The following is a 19659-nucleotide window of genomic DNA, read 5'->3' as shown; positions in this document are numbered from 1 at the left end:
AGCAACTCCATATCCCCAAGGCAAAGAATCTCAGGTGGTACCTCTTCAAAAGGCTGAGATCTGACCAAGGAGTAGACATGTTACCACCTACACATGGAGCTTGGCTCGAGCACATCCGACGCGCACATATTCAAGCAAGTGTTTGGTCACAAGACCTGGTCTTAAATCCAGTCATACCAAATCCTCTCATGCTCGGATGGCAAATGCAACATGACAAACTGATGCCACTGCTATCAAAGGAAGCACCAGCTCCAGAAGCAGTTCTTCAACTCATTCGATGCAACTGCGGATCCACTAACATCGATTCAGCCAACAAGTGTTCGCGCAGATGCTCTTGCAGACAAAATAATCTTGTGTGCACTGAATTGTGCATCTGTACAGGAGATGACACATGCCACAACACTAATCCTATCACAGATGGCCAGGATATTGAAGAGGACTGACGTCGTGGACATTTGTGGCTGTAACTTGAAACAGCGGATCATTAACATTTGTGTTATTCTTTTGCAATAAGAATTACTTGTTAAGTTGCTAGAAGCAGAATCTTTTGGTGAACATTTATACCATAAGTACAAAATAGTCACACACTATTAGTCTTTATCACATATTTTCCAAAACTGGATAATTATGGCCATTTAAAATTGTTACACACTGTAAGTAATTTGAAAATATGTTATTTTTGCGGAATTTTTACGATATTATTTGTTGATGCTGAAAATCAGTCTGGGACCACACAGAAAAACTGGCAACATAATTTTCCCTGTTTGATGATGTATTTAGATGATAATAAAACTTGTTGCCAAGATTCTATATGAAAATATGGCTTTTATACACAAGCCGATATACTACAAGACAGGGGTAGGACAAGTTGCTAGGCTACAGGGAGGAAGGGTCGTGACCCAACCATGTGCAGACTAGGGGGAAGGGCAGAGCCCTTTCACCTTCAGCCTCCAGCAAGGACCAGAAGGAGAAAAACGTTCTCCTAAGGTGAGCTGGGATGAACGACTAGTACTCTGGGGTTCTGTCCCAACTCAAGCCATGAACAATGGTGAGGAGAAGGAAAGAACAATCCTAGCCTAACCTACCCGAATGCTATTCGAGGTAAAGAGGGCTAGGATGTAGCCTAGGCTACCACAGAGGGAGGAGATTACCTTAAATAAGGTAACTGGGGAGGTAAGGAAGCATACAAGGGCCCCAACGTTAGGTTAGGGGCAAGTGTGTCGATGGTAAGACCACCAAAACCCCTTGTATGGTCCCTAGAAGGCGAAAAGGTACATGTGCAATCACTGAATCTTGTATGAATAAATGCCTATATCTTCATTTCGTAAAATAACACTAGGAACACTTATTATATCATGCAGGAAGTAAACATGAACACTTAGGCGTCGAGCCTAGGGTTAGGCTAGTAGGCTAGCATAGGATACGGCTAATGCAGATCGCCGTAAAATACTATCGGCATAATATAACTAATTCCTAGCAATGAAGACTAAATAACTAATGATAATTGAATTAGTTATCAGACCGGGAACGTTGTTCTGGCTAACTAAATAAAGCAGGCGAGACGAACAACAGCATCAAAACAAGACGCCTCCGGTCGAAGCACAGCTCCGCCACTAAACATAAGATTTAAGAATAAAAAATTGTTACTTTACGGCGAGAGCTTATTCAAACAATACAAGAACATGGTACTCAACTTTCCAGAAGAAGGCGAGGCTGAAGATTGCGACATGATGTAACAAAATAGCGAACACTGGGAAAAACAAGTTACGCAGGATACTACGGAGAAAGGAATGAAGCGGGCGGACGTGACGTCAGTCAAGATGGCGGACAGCTATGGCTGCCGTTTGTTTACGTCGCGAGGTACAGTAACAGTAACGACGGAGGATAACTTTGCAACGGCTCCTCCTATAACTTGCCACCTTATCCCCCTCGAAGCCTAAACGCTATGTGGGGTGCAGATAGCCATGTGGCGTGTCAAGCATACGTCCCGTTGATATACGATATCCTAAAGGGAAACCTTTAGGGTACTCGCACCAGAAGTTAGAATTCTGTGAAACCTTTAGTTTAATTCTCTGGAAATATCTACTGTAGTCATATATACCCTCAGGAAGCTACTGAAGGAACCTTCCATCAGGACGTCATGGCTTGAGCCCAAAAAAACAATTAAAGGCAAAATTAGCATCCCTTTACACTTCAGCCTCAAGATAACAAGAAAAACAAATTTTGAATAATAAAAAAATAGAAAAATTCACATGCTGGACATTCACAAGTTATCCTTAAACAATATCAAATCAACATGTTTTAGTACATGATAAACACAACCGTGTGTATTGCCCGGGTGGTCCAACTATCTCCACAGCAACTCTAATCAACCAACTAACAGATAATATAACACTGTGAAAACACTGTACTGCAATAATTTTCCATCAAAGCAACACTGTCCTTATCAATAACTAGTTCACCACTAAGCTGCAAAGTCATTTAAAATTATTAAATTCTGAACAGTACAGCCGCATACGATGCCGTGCAGGTCTCTGCGGGCCCATAATAACAATATCTCAAAAATCTCCAATTGTAAACCTGGACTGTGACAAGGCTTCTTGTCATCGAAACCTTCTGACCAACACCAGTAATGCCTAAATCTCTCCTCCTTGGAAAGGGTTTGGATAATTCTGGAACAATTCAGACTAAACTCGAACACAGTCCCATTCCATTTCAATAGCTCCTGTGAACTATTAAACGGATTTTGAGCGAAGCGAAAATGTTATTTTGATAATAAAATAAATTTTTGAATATACTTACCCGGTGATTATAATAGCTGCAACTCTGTTGCTCGACAGAAAAACTCTACGGAAAAATTCGCCAGCGATCGCTACACAGGTAGGGGGTGTACTCAACAGCGCCATCTGTCGTTCAGATACCCAATACTCATTGTAAACAAAGAACTCAATTTTCTCCTCGGTCCACTGTGTCTCTATTGGGGAGGAAGGGAGGGTCCTTTAATTTATAATCACCGGGTAAGTATATTCAAAAATTTATTTTATTATCAAAATAACATTTTTCAATATTTAACTTAGCCGGTGATTATAATAGCTGATTCACACCCAGGGGGGTGGGTAGAGACCAGCAAAATATGTTTACATCATATGAGCTAAGAATTTTTATTTCATTTTAGAAGTTATCAAAATAACTAAACAAAATAAATAGGTACCTGGTAAGGAAGTCGACTTGAACAATTACTCTGCCTTTTTAAGTACGTCTTCCTTACGGAGCCTCGCGATCCTCTTAGGATGCTGAGCGACCCCTAGGAGCTGAAGTATCAAGGGTTGCAACCCATACAACAGGACCTCATCAAAACCTCTAATCTAGGCGCTTCTCAAGAAATGACTTTGACCACCCGCCAAATCAACTAGGATGCGAAAGGCTTCTTAGCCTTCCGGACAACCCAAAAACAACAATAAAAACATTTCAAGAGAAAGATTAAAAAGGTTATGGAATTAGGGAATTGTAGTGGTTGAGCCCTCACCCACTACTGCACTCGCTGCTACGAATGGTCCCAGAGTGTAGCAGTTCTCGTAAAGAGACTGGACATCCTTAAGATAAAAAGACGCGAACACTGACTTGCTTTTCCAATAGGTTGCGTCGATTATACTTCGCAGAGATCTATTTTGTTTAAAGGCCACGGAAGTTGCGACAGCTCTAACTTCGTGTGTCCTTACCTTCAGCAAAGCTTGGTCTTCCTCATTCAGATGGGAATGAGCTTCTCGTATTAACAGTCTGATAAAATAGGATAAAGCATTCTTTGACATAGGCAAAGATGGTTTCTTAACTGAACACCATAAAGCTTCAGACGGGCCTCGTAAAGGTTTAGTTCGTTTTAAATAGAACTTAAGAGCTCTTACAGGGCATAAGACTCTTTCTAGTTCATTTCCAACCATACGATAAGCTTGGAATATCGAAAGATTTTGGCCAAGGTCGAGAAGGCAGCTCGTTTTTGGCTAGAAAACCAAGTTGTAGAGAACATGTAGCCGTTTCAGATGAGAATCCGATGTTCTTGCTGAAGGCATGAATCTCACTGACTCTTTTAGCTATGGCTAAGCATACCAGGAAAAGAGTCTTTAAGGTGAGATCTTTCAGGGAGGCTGATTGTAACGGCTCGAACCTGTCTGACATAAGGAATCTTAGTACCACGTCTAAATTCCAACCAGGTGTAACCAAACGACGCTCCTTCGTGGTCTCAAAAGACTTAAGGAGGTCCTGTAGATCTTTATTGTTGGAAAGATCTAAGCCTCTGTGACGGAAGACTGATGCCAACATGCTTCTGTAACCCTTGATAGTGGGAGCTGAAAGAGATCGTTCTTTCCTCAGATATAAGAGGAAGTCAGCTATTTGAGTTACAGAGGTACTGGTCGAGGATACGGATACTGACTTGCACCAGTTTCGGAAGATTTCCCACTTCGATTGGTAGACTCTAAGGGTGGATGTTCTCCTTGCTCTAGCAATCGCACTGGCTGCCTCCTTCGAAAAGCCTCTAGCTCTCGAGAGTCTTTCGATAGTCTGAAGGCAGTCAGACGAAGAGCGTGGAGGCCTTGGTGTACCTTCTTTACGTGTGGCTGACGTAGAAGGTCCACCCTTAGGGGAAGTGTTCTGGGAACGTCTACTAGCCATCGAAGTACCTCGGTGAACCATTCTCTCGCGGGCCAGAGGGGAGCAACTAGCGTCAACCTTGTCCCTTCGTGAGAGGCGAACTTCTGCAGTACCTTGTTGACAATCTTGAACGGAGGGAATGCATATAGATCTAGATGAGACCAATCTAGGAGAAAGGCATCTATATGAACTGCTGCTGGGTCCGGGATTGGTGAGCAAAATATTGGGAGCCTCTTGGTCATCGAGGTTGCGAAGAGATCTATGGTTGGCTGGCCCCAGGTGGCCCAAAGTCTCTTGCATACATCCTTGTGGAGGGTCCATTCTGTTGGAATTATTTGTCCCTTCCGACTGAGACAATCTGCCATGACATTCAAGTTGCCTTGGATGAACCTCGTTACTAGTGATATGTTTAGACCTTTTGACCAGGTGAGGAGGTCCCTTGCGATCTCGTACAACGTCAGAGAGTAGGTCCCTCCTTGCTTGGAGATGTACGCCAAAGCCGTGGTGTTGTCCGAGTTCACCTCCACCACTTTGCCTTGAAGGAGAGACTTGAAGCTTTTCCAGGCCAGACGTACTGCCAGTAGCTCCTTGCAGTTGAAATGCATTGTCCTTTGACTCGAGTTCCATATTCCCGAGCATTCCCGACCGTCTAATGTCGCACCCCAGCCTACGACCGATGCGTCCGAGAAGAGAACGTGGTTGGGAGTCTGAACAGCCAGGGGAAGACCCTCTCTTAGGTTGATATTGTCCTTTCACCAAGTCAGACAAGACTTTATCTTTTCGGAAACCGGGATCGAGACCGCTTCTAGCGTCTTGTCCTTTTTCCAGTGAAAAGCTAGATGGTATTGAAGAGGACGGAGGTGTAGTCTTCCTAGTGACACAAATTGATCCACGGATGACAGCGTCCCTACCAGACTCATCCACAGCCTGACTGAGCAGCGTTCCTTCTTCAGCATCTTCTGGATGGATAGCAGGGCTGGGGGCTGATCGTCTTGTTGTTCAGCAACGTCCTCATCAGAGGGTTCCTCATCCGAAACTGATGAGGAAACGGCAACGGAGTGGGCAACGTCTGGCTCGCTGAATCCGGTCGCACTGGTGGATGCGTGACGGAGCCGGACGCAATATCATGGAACTGCTGCACAGTCTGTGAACTGTCAACAACCATGGGTGCGCGAGGAAGCACAGCGTCAACCCGAGACTGTCTAGACCGTCTGGGTTGTGCAGTCAACACCCTACCGGGTTGCTGAGGTTGACGCACTGCGTCAAAACAAGTCACCTCTGCTGGTTGTTGAACGTCCTGAACGTCAACAACCACCTCCGAGCGTCGCTTAACGTCAACGTGCGGCTGGCAACCCAAACTGGGTCGCATCGGTGGAGGAACCACCTCAACTGGCAGACGCGAGTAGGTTACCTCAGCGTCAACAGGACGCACAACCGACCGGTTGGAAGGTTGTTGGCCAGAAGGTTCTTCTCCGCATTTAAGTCCTTTATCAAGGACGCAAGCTTGGACTGCATGTCTTGCAGCAAAGCCCATTTAGGGTCTACTGGAGCAGGTGTGGCAACAGACGGGGTTAGCGACTGAGGCGGAACCGTTTACCATCCCTGAAAGCCTTGTTATGCGTGACATAATAGTACAGCAAAACTTCAAAGGCTCGACAACAGCTGTGAAGTTGACCTGTAAACAACTTGGAGCGTCTCCTGGCTAGGCGCCAGGGAAGTCTACCAGAATTGAGAAGTCTATCTGGGCAGAGGCATGAACTCCCAAGCCGAGAACTTCTCTCGTGTCATATCAGACTCTCGCTCTATAAACCAGTTTAAAAGAAGGGAAAGCAAAGGCTGTATCCCCCAAACTCCTCCTGGTGAAAAACCAGTCGCCTAGCCAACGTAACGCTCTCTAGGAGAGCGAGAGAGCACTAGCTTAAAAACAACGGCTTCGAAGTAGCTAGGCCTAGTGTAAGCTCTGACGTTTAGGCGAACGAGGAGCAGCAGTTACAAAAAGATCCGGACGAAGATCCTTAAAAAAATCATCATGATTTAATTAAAGTCCATAGGAGGCTAAGCAGCTTTAGGCTCCTCTCCATCTGACAGAGTCCTCATGGGAATATCAGTAGGAGGGAGAACAGCAACTTCCTCATCTACAGGAACCTTGTCCGATAAAAGCTGAGTCTCTCACTGGTGCATTAGTAGCGGACAAAGAACGCAACGTCATGTAACTGCTTGACAGTCTGTGAACTGTCAACCACAACAGGTGCGTGAGGACGCACAGCGTCCACTCGAGACTGCTTTGACTGCCTAGACTGAGCAGTCAAAACAACTCTAGAATGCGGAGGTTGACGCACAGCGTCAAAACAAGTCAACTCCGATTGTTAGTGAACGTCTTGAACGTCAACAGGAGCATCAGCCAGTGGCCTAACGTCCAAATGCGGCTGAAAAACCATACGAGACCGCATCGAGTGTGGTTCTAAACAACCTGACTGACGTGACTAAGCTACGCCAACGTCAACAGTAAGCACAAAGGAACGTTAGGTTGGCTGAAAGCCAGGATATCGATGAGATAAACGGCTAGACTCAACGGACTAATCGGCAGAATAGTCTTCCATAAGGGAGGCAAGCATATACTGCATGTTTTGACATACAACCCCTTAAGGATCAACGGAAATGGTTGTGGTAATAGACGAGGGATAACGTCTGTGACCGCAACACTTTGCCTACAAAAAAAGACTCTCGGAGTCTGTGTTACGCTTTTGTTAGGCGGCGAGCAGTTATCCGATGACTGCATAGGATCAGAGCTGTCCTAATGGCTGTAACCAGGACGCTGGACCTGTCCTGAAAGGACTGACTTTCGCTTAAGGGCTTCAAAACCTTGTGACAGGTTTCTTATGCGAAAAGCCTACGGATGGCGAGGAGAAAACAACGTCTCTCTCGTCTTATGGTAGGGGAGATCTTGGTAAGATGCACCCGATACCATAGAGGGAAAACGTCTGTTCGTTGGTCAAGGCCTCTGGAACCCATAAGTCGTTTGACATTACTTCTCCCCTGGGCTTGGGAGTATGTAAGAGGTCCCGGACTAGGTGAACGACAGGCACGAACAGACGAACCCTCGGACGCAACACTGTAACACTTTGCGCCTCGGACGCAACACTGTAACACTTTGCGCATATCACTTTATCACTTCGATTTTCTGTTTTGCACTTATTTCTACCTGAAACACGCAATTCTACCCTTCATTAAAAGGTAGTAATTGCGAAATTAGTCGTATAATGCAAGCTCATAATACCAGCAAAAAACAGAAAACATATTTTAAGATAAAAAGAAAAATCAGTGGCTGGGAAAGAGACTAAACACTAGTTCATATAACTACGTTTTCAATCTCTCACCGCACATAGCCTGGGGACGAGAATAAAAACCTAAAAACGTTTTATCCTTCCTCCCCGTACAGCGACTAGGGACGTGAGTAACACGAGAACAACGTTACCCGCTTGAACGGAACGTTTTCTCTCCTCTCTCTCCCTCCGTCTCTATCTCTCTCTCTCTTTCTCTCTTGATTTCGCACCTAAGAGAAGAGCCCAATTATATATCGTCAAAAAAACATGTTATTTGACTAAAGGAAAAAAACTGAAAGGTTTTTCAAATAAAAAGTTCCTTTAAAATAGAATTTAAAACATTTAAGCTAAGAAAGAATGAACAAAACGTCAGAATCGATTTACTCTTACTGCAAAGTGAAACCGTGATACACTCTCTCTCTATCGTAACGATAGAGCGCATGTTGAACGTCCTGAACGTCAACAACTGCGTAGCATAAATAAACTAAACGTTAGTTCTTCTTTGAAAACAGTACGAAGACTATCAAAGAAAATCTTTCATAAAATATTACATTTAAAAAGTTTTAAATCCTTAGCTCTTTAAAAGCTAATTACGATATAAAGGGCTCAACGTTGATTAACTTCGGTTCCAAGTTAGGACCGCCTACTCTCAGGAAAGGTCTATATAAACAAAGCATTAAAATTTATTTTTATATGTTTATAAAAAATGGAAAGTTAATCGAAGAGGCCTAATAAAGGCGGAGAGATATAAAATATATAGGGGAAAATCTATAACGTGATAAGATAATTACTAAAAGCCTAAACACACTTCCGTCTAAGGGAAGGGTCGGCCATTTAAAAGTGAAAGAAAGTCCATACTCTCTTTGTCACCATAATTAAATCTATCCAAAACGAGTTCCAGTTTTAAGATGAAGATAAAACACCTGCATAGCGAAAGCTCAAAACTAGAATAGTGTACTTCACCAAATAGTTGTGAAAACAAATCCAGTTAGCAACAGCGAATTAGTAGGTCTTGCCGGTAGCCCGACAGAGAGAAAATTGAGTTCTTTGTTTACAATGAGTACTGGGTATCTGAACGACAGATGGCGCTGTTGAGTACACCCCCTACCTGTGTAGCGATCGCTGGCGAATTTTTCCGTAGAGTTTTTCTGTCGAGCAACAGAGTTGCAGCTATTATAATCACCGGCTAAGTTAAATATTGAAAAAATCTATTTTTGGGTGAGATAGCCATGTCGTCCTGATGGAAGGTTCCTGTAGGTAGCTTTCTAAGACATATTTGGCTACAGTGATATTCCCAGAGAATTAACTGTTAGGTCTCCAAAATTCTAACTCCTGGCGCGAATATCCTTAAAATTTCTCTCAAGGATATCGCATACAGTGGTACCTCTACATACGAATTTAATCCGTTCCAGAACCAACTTCGGATGTAGAAAATGTTCGGAGGTAGAAAATGTTCGGATGTCGAAACGAATTTTCCCATAAGAATACATTGAAATAGGATTAATCCGTGGTTGAGCCCAAAAACCTATGATAACTTCTTAATAAACTACTACACATAATTTTCCCATGAGAATAATGAACACTAAATTAGATAATAGACATGTAAATAAGAAGAATAGACATGTAAATAAGAAGAATTAGCAAAAAATGGTAAATAAGAAACGGGTTTTTAGCGTCACTTTACCTTAAAAAACTCTAGCGCAGGTGTTGTTAGTCTTGCTACGCAGAGAGGAGACGGATGGGGGGCGAGGAGGTATAGAGGTTAACTACGATAAACGTACACTACCGTAACTTATTCTAACTTACACTAAGTGAACTTTAACATAACTTAGCTTATTTTTTTTCTATTTTTCTATTTTATATTTTTTTTTACATTTTCTTTTTTTCTTTTTGATGATTACGTAATTTTAATCACTTTCACTCTCTACACTTATAATTGACTGAATTTCTTTCGCTTCACTCTTTTCCGTTTTCTTTGTTTCATTTTCTTCCATTCACTCTTTGCCGTTTTCTTCAAATCACTTACATCCTCTTCATCACGAGTTCGCTTCGCAGTTTTTTTAAAGAAATTATCGATAGATAATTGCTTTGTACGGCTTTTCAGAATGTTTCGAAAGTGAGTTACGCAAACATCATCGAACTGAGAAACTACACAACAAACCTGCAATTTCTTTGGATGGTATTTGTCGATGAAGTCGACCACGTCTTGATATTTTCCTAACACCTCTTTTTTATGCGCCGAACCTAACACATGTTCTACCTCCTCGCTCCCTTCCTCGTCATCACTCATGTGCTCCGACATAGCATGGAGTTCCTTGAGCTCATCCGTGGTAAGTTCGTCGTGATGTTCGGCGACGAGTTCCGTAACGTCATCTGCGTCGACCTCCAGACCCATGGACTTGCCAAGGGAGACGATTTCCTCTACGGCTTCCGCTGCACCCACCACGGGATCAGGTTCGGGGTCAAAACCCTCCAAATCTCGGGGAGAAACTGCATCAGGCCACAGCTTCTTCCAGGCAGAATTGAGGGTCCGTCGAGTTAATCCCACCCAAGCCTGATCTATGATCTTCAAGCAGTGCACGATGTTGAAGTGGCCCCTCCAAAATTCACGCAAAGTTAAGTTGGTGCTTTGCGTGACATTAAAGCACTGCTTAAATAAGTGCCTGGTGTACAGCTTCTTAAAATTAGAGATGACTTGCTGGTCCATGGGCTGGAGGATAGAGGTGGTATTTGGTGGAAGATACAGCACCTTTATGAACTTAAATTCATCGAAGATATCATCTTCAAGTCCGGGGGGGTGAGCGGGTGCATTGTCAAGGCATAGCAGGCCCTTTAAAGGCAATTTCTGTTCATGAAGATACTTCACAGAAGGGCCGAAAACTTGGTTAACCCATTGCACAAAGAATTGCCTAGTGACCCAGGCCTTCGAGTTGGATCGCCAGAAAACATGAAGCTGATCCTTATCGACGTTGTGTGCTTTAAAGGCCCTAGGGTTCTCTGAATGGTAAACCAGTAAGGGCTTGACTTTAAAGTCCCCGCTAGCGTTGGCACATAGGGCAAGAGTCAACCGATCCTTCATTGGCTTATGCCCAGGCAATTTCTTCTCTTCGGCAGTGATGTAGGTTCGACTCGGCATCTTCTTCCAAAACAGCCCGGTTTCATCACAATTAAACACCTGCTGCTCTACGTAGCCTTCTTCCAGCACGATCTTTTCGAAGTTCTTGACAAAGTCAGCTGCAGCCTTTGTGTCCGCACTAGCAGCCTCTCCGTGGCGAACAACTGAATGAATCCCGGACCGTTTCTTAAATTTCTCGAACCAGCCATGAGATGCCTTGAAATCATCTGAGGAAGGCTCGGTTGAACTCTCCCCAGCATCACCCCCAGAGCTCTCCTCCTTCAAGTCCGTAGAGATGGCGTGCGCCTTATCGCAGATGACGTTCTCGGTGATGGTGTCGCCAACGATCTCTCTGTCCTTAATCCACACTAGTAGAAGTCGTTCCATCTCTTCTATGATAGGGGTACGGCGTTTTAAAATTATGGTGATCCCCTTAGAAGATTTCACTGCTTTAATAGCTTCCTTCAGTTTAAGGATTGTCGAGATAGTCGACATATTACGGCCATACTGTTTAGCAAGTTCACTCACGCGGACGCCACGCTCATGTTTTTCAATAATTTCCTGCTTAACTTCTAAAGAAAGCATTTCCTTCTTCCTTTTCTCACCACTACCACTACCACTGGCAAAACTAAGCCTTTTAGGACCCATACTTTACGTAAATTACCGTTAAAGGATGCACGTAAAAAATCACGATTAAAACAGAGTTAATAGCAGAACGCACAGAGCACAACCGCAAGAAGCCGACGAGAACAGAGGACTGACCCAAGCCGCGCTAATTGAGCGTCCCTCCGAGGTCGATGTGCTGCCTTCTATCGGTGGCAATAAAAAACACTTCAGGCACTATGAGCACCGACTACGCGTACGGGTATTGTTTACTTCGGGTGTCAAAAAAAACATTCGGGTGTAGAGTAGGAACGTGTTCGAATTGTACTTCGCGTGTAGAAAAATTCGGATACAACCATACAACCGGTACAACGAAAATTGCTTACTTCGTGTGTCGAAATAAAATTCGGGTGTAGAGTAAAAAATTTGCTCGAATTTTACTTCGGATGTTGGAAAATTCGGATGTAGATACGTTCGGATGTAGAGGTTCCACTGTAATTAGGGGACCTATGCTTGATACAACACATAGCGATCTTCACCCCGAATAGCGTTTTCACTTCGAGGGGGAAAGTAGCAAATTTAGAAGGGGAGCCGTTATCAAGGTACCCTTTCCTCTCGTACTACTGTAGAGTATCTAGAGTAGATGGTGCTGTAGTCAACCCAGCGCGCTATTCCTTGTAGCGTTGAGCATGATGCTACAGATATAGTAGTTTCAGGAGGGATCCTGCCAAGGCCTTTTCTATAGAGAAGGAGGGCGGGTCCATCAGGACGACATGGCTATTTCACCCAAAAACAGGTTTTCCGTTTTTTTGGCTCAAGCCATGTCGTCCTGATGGAAGCTTACCAGAGAATTACTAGAAAGTACTGTATCTGTGGATTTTTTAAAAGTGCCTTAACCTTGGGACAATTTTTCCTCTTGGTCATCCAGACCATTGAGAAATATGGCGTTACCGTTTTACGTCATTACTGCTAAGTATAAACCATGTTAGTGCTTCCTGCCCCCTGCAGGGAAGAGTCATACTAGACTTAGGAAAGGGAGTCTCAAGGTTTGCATATAGTATCAGAACAAACGGTATCCCTACATACAGGTCTCTCTGTATGTATTACATGTTGGAACAATCATTATTACATAATGTTGTATCATTTGTCAGAACAAGAGTATAGCTATACTTTTTGTTCATAATTAAATATATGCAGTTTTATTAAAGGGTAACTAAACTCTGATATATTTTATTAAAATTCAATGGTAGGGCGAAATAAGACGCAAATACCTATTGATAATTTATTGGTAAGAAATGACCAACATGAAATAACAGGTATAATATACATGCTAGTACATGTAATAAGAAACATAACAAGCAAACAAAACATAGAAAATTCTTGTTTTCACCTGAAAGGGAAAGCTTAATTAATGCCACAGTAATTTGAAAATTTGATAAATTTTCTAATATGGTATTTTCATTATAAAATAAATTTCTGGGCTCCGACCCGTGCCGCCCAGTGAAATGCTCCTTTAACATCATTTCTAAGGTAAAAACTGCTATGAATTTACCAGAGAAAAATTTGTATAGGAATGCTAGGTTGAACCCAGCTCGCTCACCTTAATAAGGTGTCGGTATAATACTGGGGCGCTGAATAAATCACAACCAGAGGCCTCGCACCATTTAGATATCTCCTGTCAATATCCCCGAACAGCAAGGTGCCGTTCAACATCCTACTACTACTAGCACTCCCACACCAGTGACGTCACTCCTTTTTCATAGCACACGCTATTTAATCCTTATTTTGCCTTACTGTGTGAATTTCGCTGGTTTTTTCTGGATTTACCTCAAGATGTCAGACTCCAATGTCACTCCATCTAAGTTAAGTACCAGATCTATGAGTTTTGAGATTTTGGAGGGGGCCTTGCCCTTTTTTGTTTATATTATAATAGTTTTATTTTTCACGACCCCGCGTGGGTCTTTCATGGCGCTTGGCTCCCTCCTATCTCTCTCTCGTTTCATTCTTAACGCTTTTCAATGAGTCCTCCATACTGATTGTTTCTCGTTATGAACTTTATTGGTATCCACGGTTCACACACCGTATTTTTATATTGATGTCCTGTTATTACGATAACAGTTATTACATATACATGTGCGTATTATCGGTAGGTTGGCATGCCTAGTTGCCTTCGGGCGTTTCTATTCCACTAATATTATTACTTGGATTATTTACGTTCGCACGCCACGGACTTGCTTATCATTTTAACATCATTCGTTTTCTTGCATTAGCTCGAGGGTCTTTCATGAGTCAGATATTAGTTTTTCATTTTGTTAGCACTTCACTGACTCTGTGTTATGTTGGTAACCCTGCAGCAGCGCTGTCAGGCTTGGGTTTTCTCCTGTCACATGTTCGCTCCCTCGTTTGTCTTACGATTGATGTATAGTTAATTTTATTATTATTATCATCCAGCATGCCTTCCTATCTTATTTTACCATGTGTTATGTTTTTTATAGTGTTATTAGTCTTTCCGCGTGATCTTATCAATCGTGGGTCTGGCAGGTTGGTATACCTGCTATCGCCCCACTCCTAACCTCCCTCCCGCCCGATACCCCACCCCAGGGTTACCTCCCTCTCTCTCTCCCGATCGAGTTAGAGTCACTTTATTGCGTTATGTTCCCCTCCCGGGGGCATTCGCTTTCTTTGCACGGGCGGTTCCCGTTGATCTGTGAGGCTTGCTATAATTATACATTAACGTACATTACTTACTCTTTTGTACTACTCTACCCGGTCGTGGTCGTTTTCTTTCCGTCACTCGTTTGGCCAACGATCGGCGGGAAGTTTTCTGCTCGGTCCGTGGTACCTTGTCATGTTATATTATTTATTAAGTTTTGTACGTGCTACTCTATCTCGGTCCCGCACTTCACGGACCCATTAAAGATCCCTTCCCCCTCTATAGTGTCCCGCACCTCAAGGACTTCTTATAGATATATATATATAAAGACTTTCATTACGGGATCCCCGGAAGTAGCTTTTATACATTACCATCCGGTCGAGTTGTTTAGTTGCGCCTCCGGAGCCAACGTTACTCATTATTACTTGGATTAACTTTATATATTTGTCACATATATATATTATATATACGATCCTAGATCTCGACCTTCCCTTCCCTCTTTTGATATGATCATAGTTACGGTCTGACTTAATTCTAATTCTTTTTACAATCAAAATAGATCTGTTATTTTGATATTGATATATTTAAGCACTCCGGACCCCCCGGGGTCCCGAATTTGCTTACATTCAATATACTTAATGGCTATATATAAAAAATTTTTATCATGATATTGACATATATATACGTAGATATTTAAGCTCTGGGGCCTCCGGGCCCCTAATTTGCTTTCCTTTAAGATACTCATATATCATGTTATTTTGATAATAAAATAAATTTTTGAATATACTTACCTGGTGATTATAATAGCTGCAACTCTGTTGCCCGACAGACAACTCTAAGGTAAAAACTCGCCAGCGATCGCTACACAGGTTGCGGGTGTGCCCAACAGCGCCATCTGTCGTCCAGATACCCAGTACTCAATGTAAACAAAGACTCAATTTTCTCCTCGTTCCACTGCGTCTCTATTGGGGAGGAAGGGAGGGTCCTTTAATTTATAATCACCGGGTAAGTATATTCAAAAATTTATTTTATTATCAAAATAACATTTTTCAATATTTAACTTAGCCGGTGATTATAATAGCTGATTCACACCCAGGGGGGTGGGTAGAGACCAGCAATATATGTTTACATTATTATGAGCTAAGAGTTTTTATTTCATTTTAGAAGTTATCAAAATAACAAAAACAAAATAAATAGGTACCTGGTAAGGAAGTCGACTTGAACAATTACTCTGCCTTTTAAGTACGTCTTCCTTACGGAGCCTCGCGATCCTCTTAGGATGCTGAGCGACCCCTAGGATCTGAAGTATCAAGGGTTGCTACCCATACAACAGGACCTCATCAAAACCCCTAATCTAGGCGCTCTCAAGAAATGACTTTGACCACCCGCCAAATCAACCAGGATGCGAAAGGCTTCTTAGCCTTCCGGACAACCCAAAAGAACAACAATAAAAACATTTCAAGAGAAAGATTAAAAGGGTATGGAATTAGGGAATTGTAGTGGTTGAGCCCTCACCCACTACTGCACTCGCTGCTACGAATGGTCCCAGTGTGTAGCAGTTCTCGTAAAGAGACTGGACATCCTTTAGATAAAAAGACGCAAACACTGACTTGCTTCTCCAATAGGTTGCGTCCATTATACTTCGCAGAGATCTATTTTGCTTAAAGGCCACGGAAGTTGCGACAGCTCTAACTTCGTGTGTCCTTACCTTCAGCAATGCTTGGTCTTCCTCACTCAGATGGGAATGAGCTTCTCGTATTAACAGTCTGATAAAATAGGATAAAGCATTCTTTGACATAGGCAAAGATGGTTTCTTAACTGAACACCATAAAGCTTCAGATAGGCCTCGTAAAGGTTTAGTTCGTTTTAAATAGAACCTAAGAGCTCTCACAGGGCATAAGACTCTTTCTAGTTCATTGCCTACCATATTCGATAAGCTGGGAATATCGAACGATTTCGGCCAAGGTCGAGAAGGTAGCTCATTTTTGGCTAGAAAACCAAGTTGTAGTGAACATGTAGCTTTTTCTGACGAAAATCCGATGTTCTTGCTGAAGGCATGAATCTCACTGACTCTTTTAGCTGTGGCTAAGCATACCAGGAAAAGTGTCTTTAAGGTGAGATCTTTCAGGGAGGCTGATTGTAGCGGCTCAAACCTGTCTGACATGAGGAATCTTAGTACCACGTCTAAATTCCAACCAGGTGTAACCAAACGACGCTCCTTCGTGGTCTCAAAAGACTTAAGGAGGTCCTGTAGATCTTTATTGTTGGAAAGATCCAAGCCTCTATGCCGGAAGACCGATGCCAACATGCTTCTGTAGCCCTTGATAGTGGGAGCTGAAAGAGATCGTTCTTTTCTCAGGTATAAGAGAAAGTCAGCTATTTGAGCTACAGAGGTACTGGTCGAGGATACAGATACTGACTTGCACCAGTTTCGGAAGACTTCCCACTTCGATTGGTAGACTCTAAGGGTGGATGTTCTCCTTGCTCTAGCAATCGCACTGGCTGCCTCCTTCGAAAAGCCTCTAGCTCTCGAGAGTCTTTCGATAGTCTGAAGGCAGTCAGACGAAGAGCGTGGAGGCTTTGGTGTACCTTCTTTACGTGTGGCTGACGTAGAAGGTCCACCCTTAGAGGAAGACTTCTGGGAACGTCTACTAGCCATCGAAGTACCTCGGTGAACCATTCTCTCGCGGGCCAGAGGGGAGCAACTAGCGTCAACCTTGTCCCTTCGTGAGAGGCGAACTTCTGCAGTACCTTGTTGACAATCTTGAACGGTGGGAATGCGTATAGATCTAGATGCGACCAATCTAGGAGAAAGGCATCTATATGAACTGCTGCTGGGTCCGGGATTGGTGAGCAATATATTGGGAGCCTCTTGGTCATCGAGGTTGCAAAGAGATCTATGGTCGGTTGGCCCCAACTGGCCCAAAGTCTCTTGCATACATCCTTGTGGAGGGTCCATTCTGTTGGAATTACTTGTCCCTTCCGACTGAGACAATCTGCCATGACATTCAAGTTGCCTTGGATGAACCTCGTAACAAGTGATATGTTTTGACCTTTTGACCAGATGAGCAGGTCCCTTGCGATCTCGTACAACGTCAGTGAGTGGGTCCCTCCTTGCTTGGAGATGAACGCCAAGGCAGTGGTGTTGTCCGAGTTCACTTCTACCACCTTGCCTTGAAGGAGAGACTTGAAGCTTTTCAAGGCCAGATGTACTGCCAGTAGCTCCTTGCAGTTGATACGCATTATCCTTTGACTCGAGTTCCATAATCCCGAACATTCCCGACCGTCTAATGTCGCGCCCCAGCCTACGTCCGATGCGTCCGAGAAGAGAACGTGGTTGGGAGTCTGAACAGCCAGGGGCAGACCCTCTCTGAGGCTGATACTGTCCTTCCACCAAGTCAGGCAAGACTTCATCTTCTCGGAAATGGGGATCGAGACCGCTTCTAGCGTCTTGTCCTTTTTCCAGTGAAATGCTAGGTGATATTGAAGAGGACGGAGGTGTAGTCTTCCTAATGACACAAACTGTTTCAGGGATGATAGCGTCCCTATCAGACTCATCCACTTCCTGACTGAACATCGTTCCTTCTTCAGCATGTTCTGGATGCATAACTGGGCTTGGCTTGTTCTGGGGGCCGACGGAAAAGCCCGAAAAGCTAGACTGTGAATCTCCATCCCTAAATACACAATAGTTTGGGATGGGACCACTTGTGACTTTTCCATATTGACAAGGAGACCCAATTCCTTGGTCAGATCTAGAGTCCACTTTAGATCCTTCAGACAGCGACGACTGGAAGAAGCTCTGAGAAGCCAGTCGTCCAAATAAAGGGAGGCTCGGATGTCCGCTAAATGAAGGAATTTGGCTACATTCCTCATCAGCCTCGTAAACACAAGAGGAGCTGTGCTTAGGCCAAAGCACAGGGCTTGAAACTGGTAGACAACCTTTTCGAAAACGAATCTCAGAAAAGGTTGGGAGTCCGGGTGGATGGGGACGTGGAAGTAGGCGTCCCTTAGGTCTAAAGAGACCATCCAGTCCTCCCTTCTGACCGCTGCTAGAACCGACTTTGTGGTCTCCATGGAGAACGTCTGCTTTGTGACAAAGACATTCAGAGCACTGACGTCTAGCACCGGCCTCCACCCTCCTGTCTTCTTTGACACCAGGAAGAGTCGGTTGTAGAATCCCGGGGTTTGATGGTCCGAGACTTTGACCACCGCTCCCTTCTCTAGTAAAAGAGACACTTCCTGTTTCAAGGCTCGTCTCTTGTCTTCCTCTCTGTACCTGGGAGAGAGATCGATGGGAGACGTTGCTAGAGGGGGTTTCCGTACAAACGGGATCTTGTACCCCTCTCTGAGCAACTTCACAGATTGTGCATCTGCGCCTCTCTTTTCCCAGGTCTGCCAGAAGTTCTTGAGTCTGGCTCCCACTGCTGTCTGAAGAAGCTGGCAGTCAGACTCTGCCCTTAAAGGACTTGGTTCCTTTCTTCTTTCCTCGTTTCCCTTCGGCACGAGCACCTCCTCTGCTGGAGGCTCTGCCACGAAAGGGCGGAATAAAACGGGACGTTGGAGTGTCCATCCTTGGTCTAGCTGACAAGGTAGGCAAAGGGGTGGCTTTGCGAGCGGAGGACGCAACAAGATCGTGAGTGTCCTTCTGTATCAAAGAAGTGGCAATTTCCTTAATCAGGTCTTCTGGAAAAAGGCACTTGGAAAGAGGAGCAAACAGAAGTTCGGATCTCTGGCATGGTGTAACTCCAGCTGAAAGGAATGAGCATAGGTTTTCATGCTTCTTAAGGACTCCGGACACAAATGATGCAGCAAGCTCATTAGACCCATCACGTACGGCCTTGTCCATGCAGGACATAATGAGCAAGGAAGTCTCCTTCTCTGTCGGAGAGATCTTTCTGCTTAGAGCTCCTAGACACCAGTCTAAGAAGTTAAAAACTTCGAAGGCTCTAAAGATACCTTTCAAAAGGTGGTCCAGGTCCGAAGATGACCAACATATCTTTGAGCGTCTCATGGCAAGGCGGCGGGGAGAGTCTACAAGACTTGAGAAGTCGCCCTGGGCAGAGGCAGGAACTCCCAAGCCGAGAACTTCTCCCGTGGCATACCAGACGCTCGATCTAGAAGAGAGTCTAGCAGGGGGAAACGTAAAAGCTGTCTTCCCTAAACTCTTCTTGGACTGCAGCCATTCTCCTATCACCCGCAAAGCTCTCTTGGACGAGCGTGCGAGGACGAGTCTAGTAAAGGCAGGAGTGGATGACGGCATGCCTAACACAAACTCTGACGGAGGAGAACGCGGAGCCACAGAAACAAACTGGTCCGGA

At 44.1% G+C, this 19659-nt stretch overlaps 1 protein-coding gene across 1 annotated transcript in view; it reads left to right on the top strand.

Annotated features, from left to right (window-relative positions):
• Window positions 1-819: 819 nt before the first annotated feature.
• LOC137646290 (uncharacterized) overlaps window positions 820-19659 on the top strand; it is a 152790-nt gene continuing 133950 nt past the window's right edge. Inside the window, exon 1 of the mRNA XM_068379401.1 lies at window positions 820-858. Within this exon, the coding sequence (XP_068235502.1) occupies window positions 820-858 (39 nt within the window). The remainder of the gene's footprint in view (window positions 859-19659) is intronic.

The sequence above is a fragment of the Palaemon carinicauda genome, chromosome 9, assembly GCF_036898095.1.
Source record: "Palaemon carinicauda isolate YSFRI2023 chromosome 9, ASM3689809v2, whole genome shotgun sequence".
NCBI lineage: Eukaryota > Metazoa > Arthropoda > Malacostraca > Decapoda > Palaemonidae > Palaemon > Palaemon carinicauda.
The sequence above is the reverse complement of the archived record's forward strand: the minus strand, read 5'-3'. Positions and strand labels throughout refer to the sequence as shown.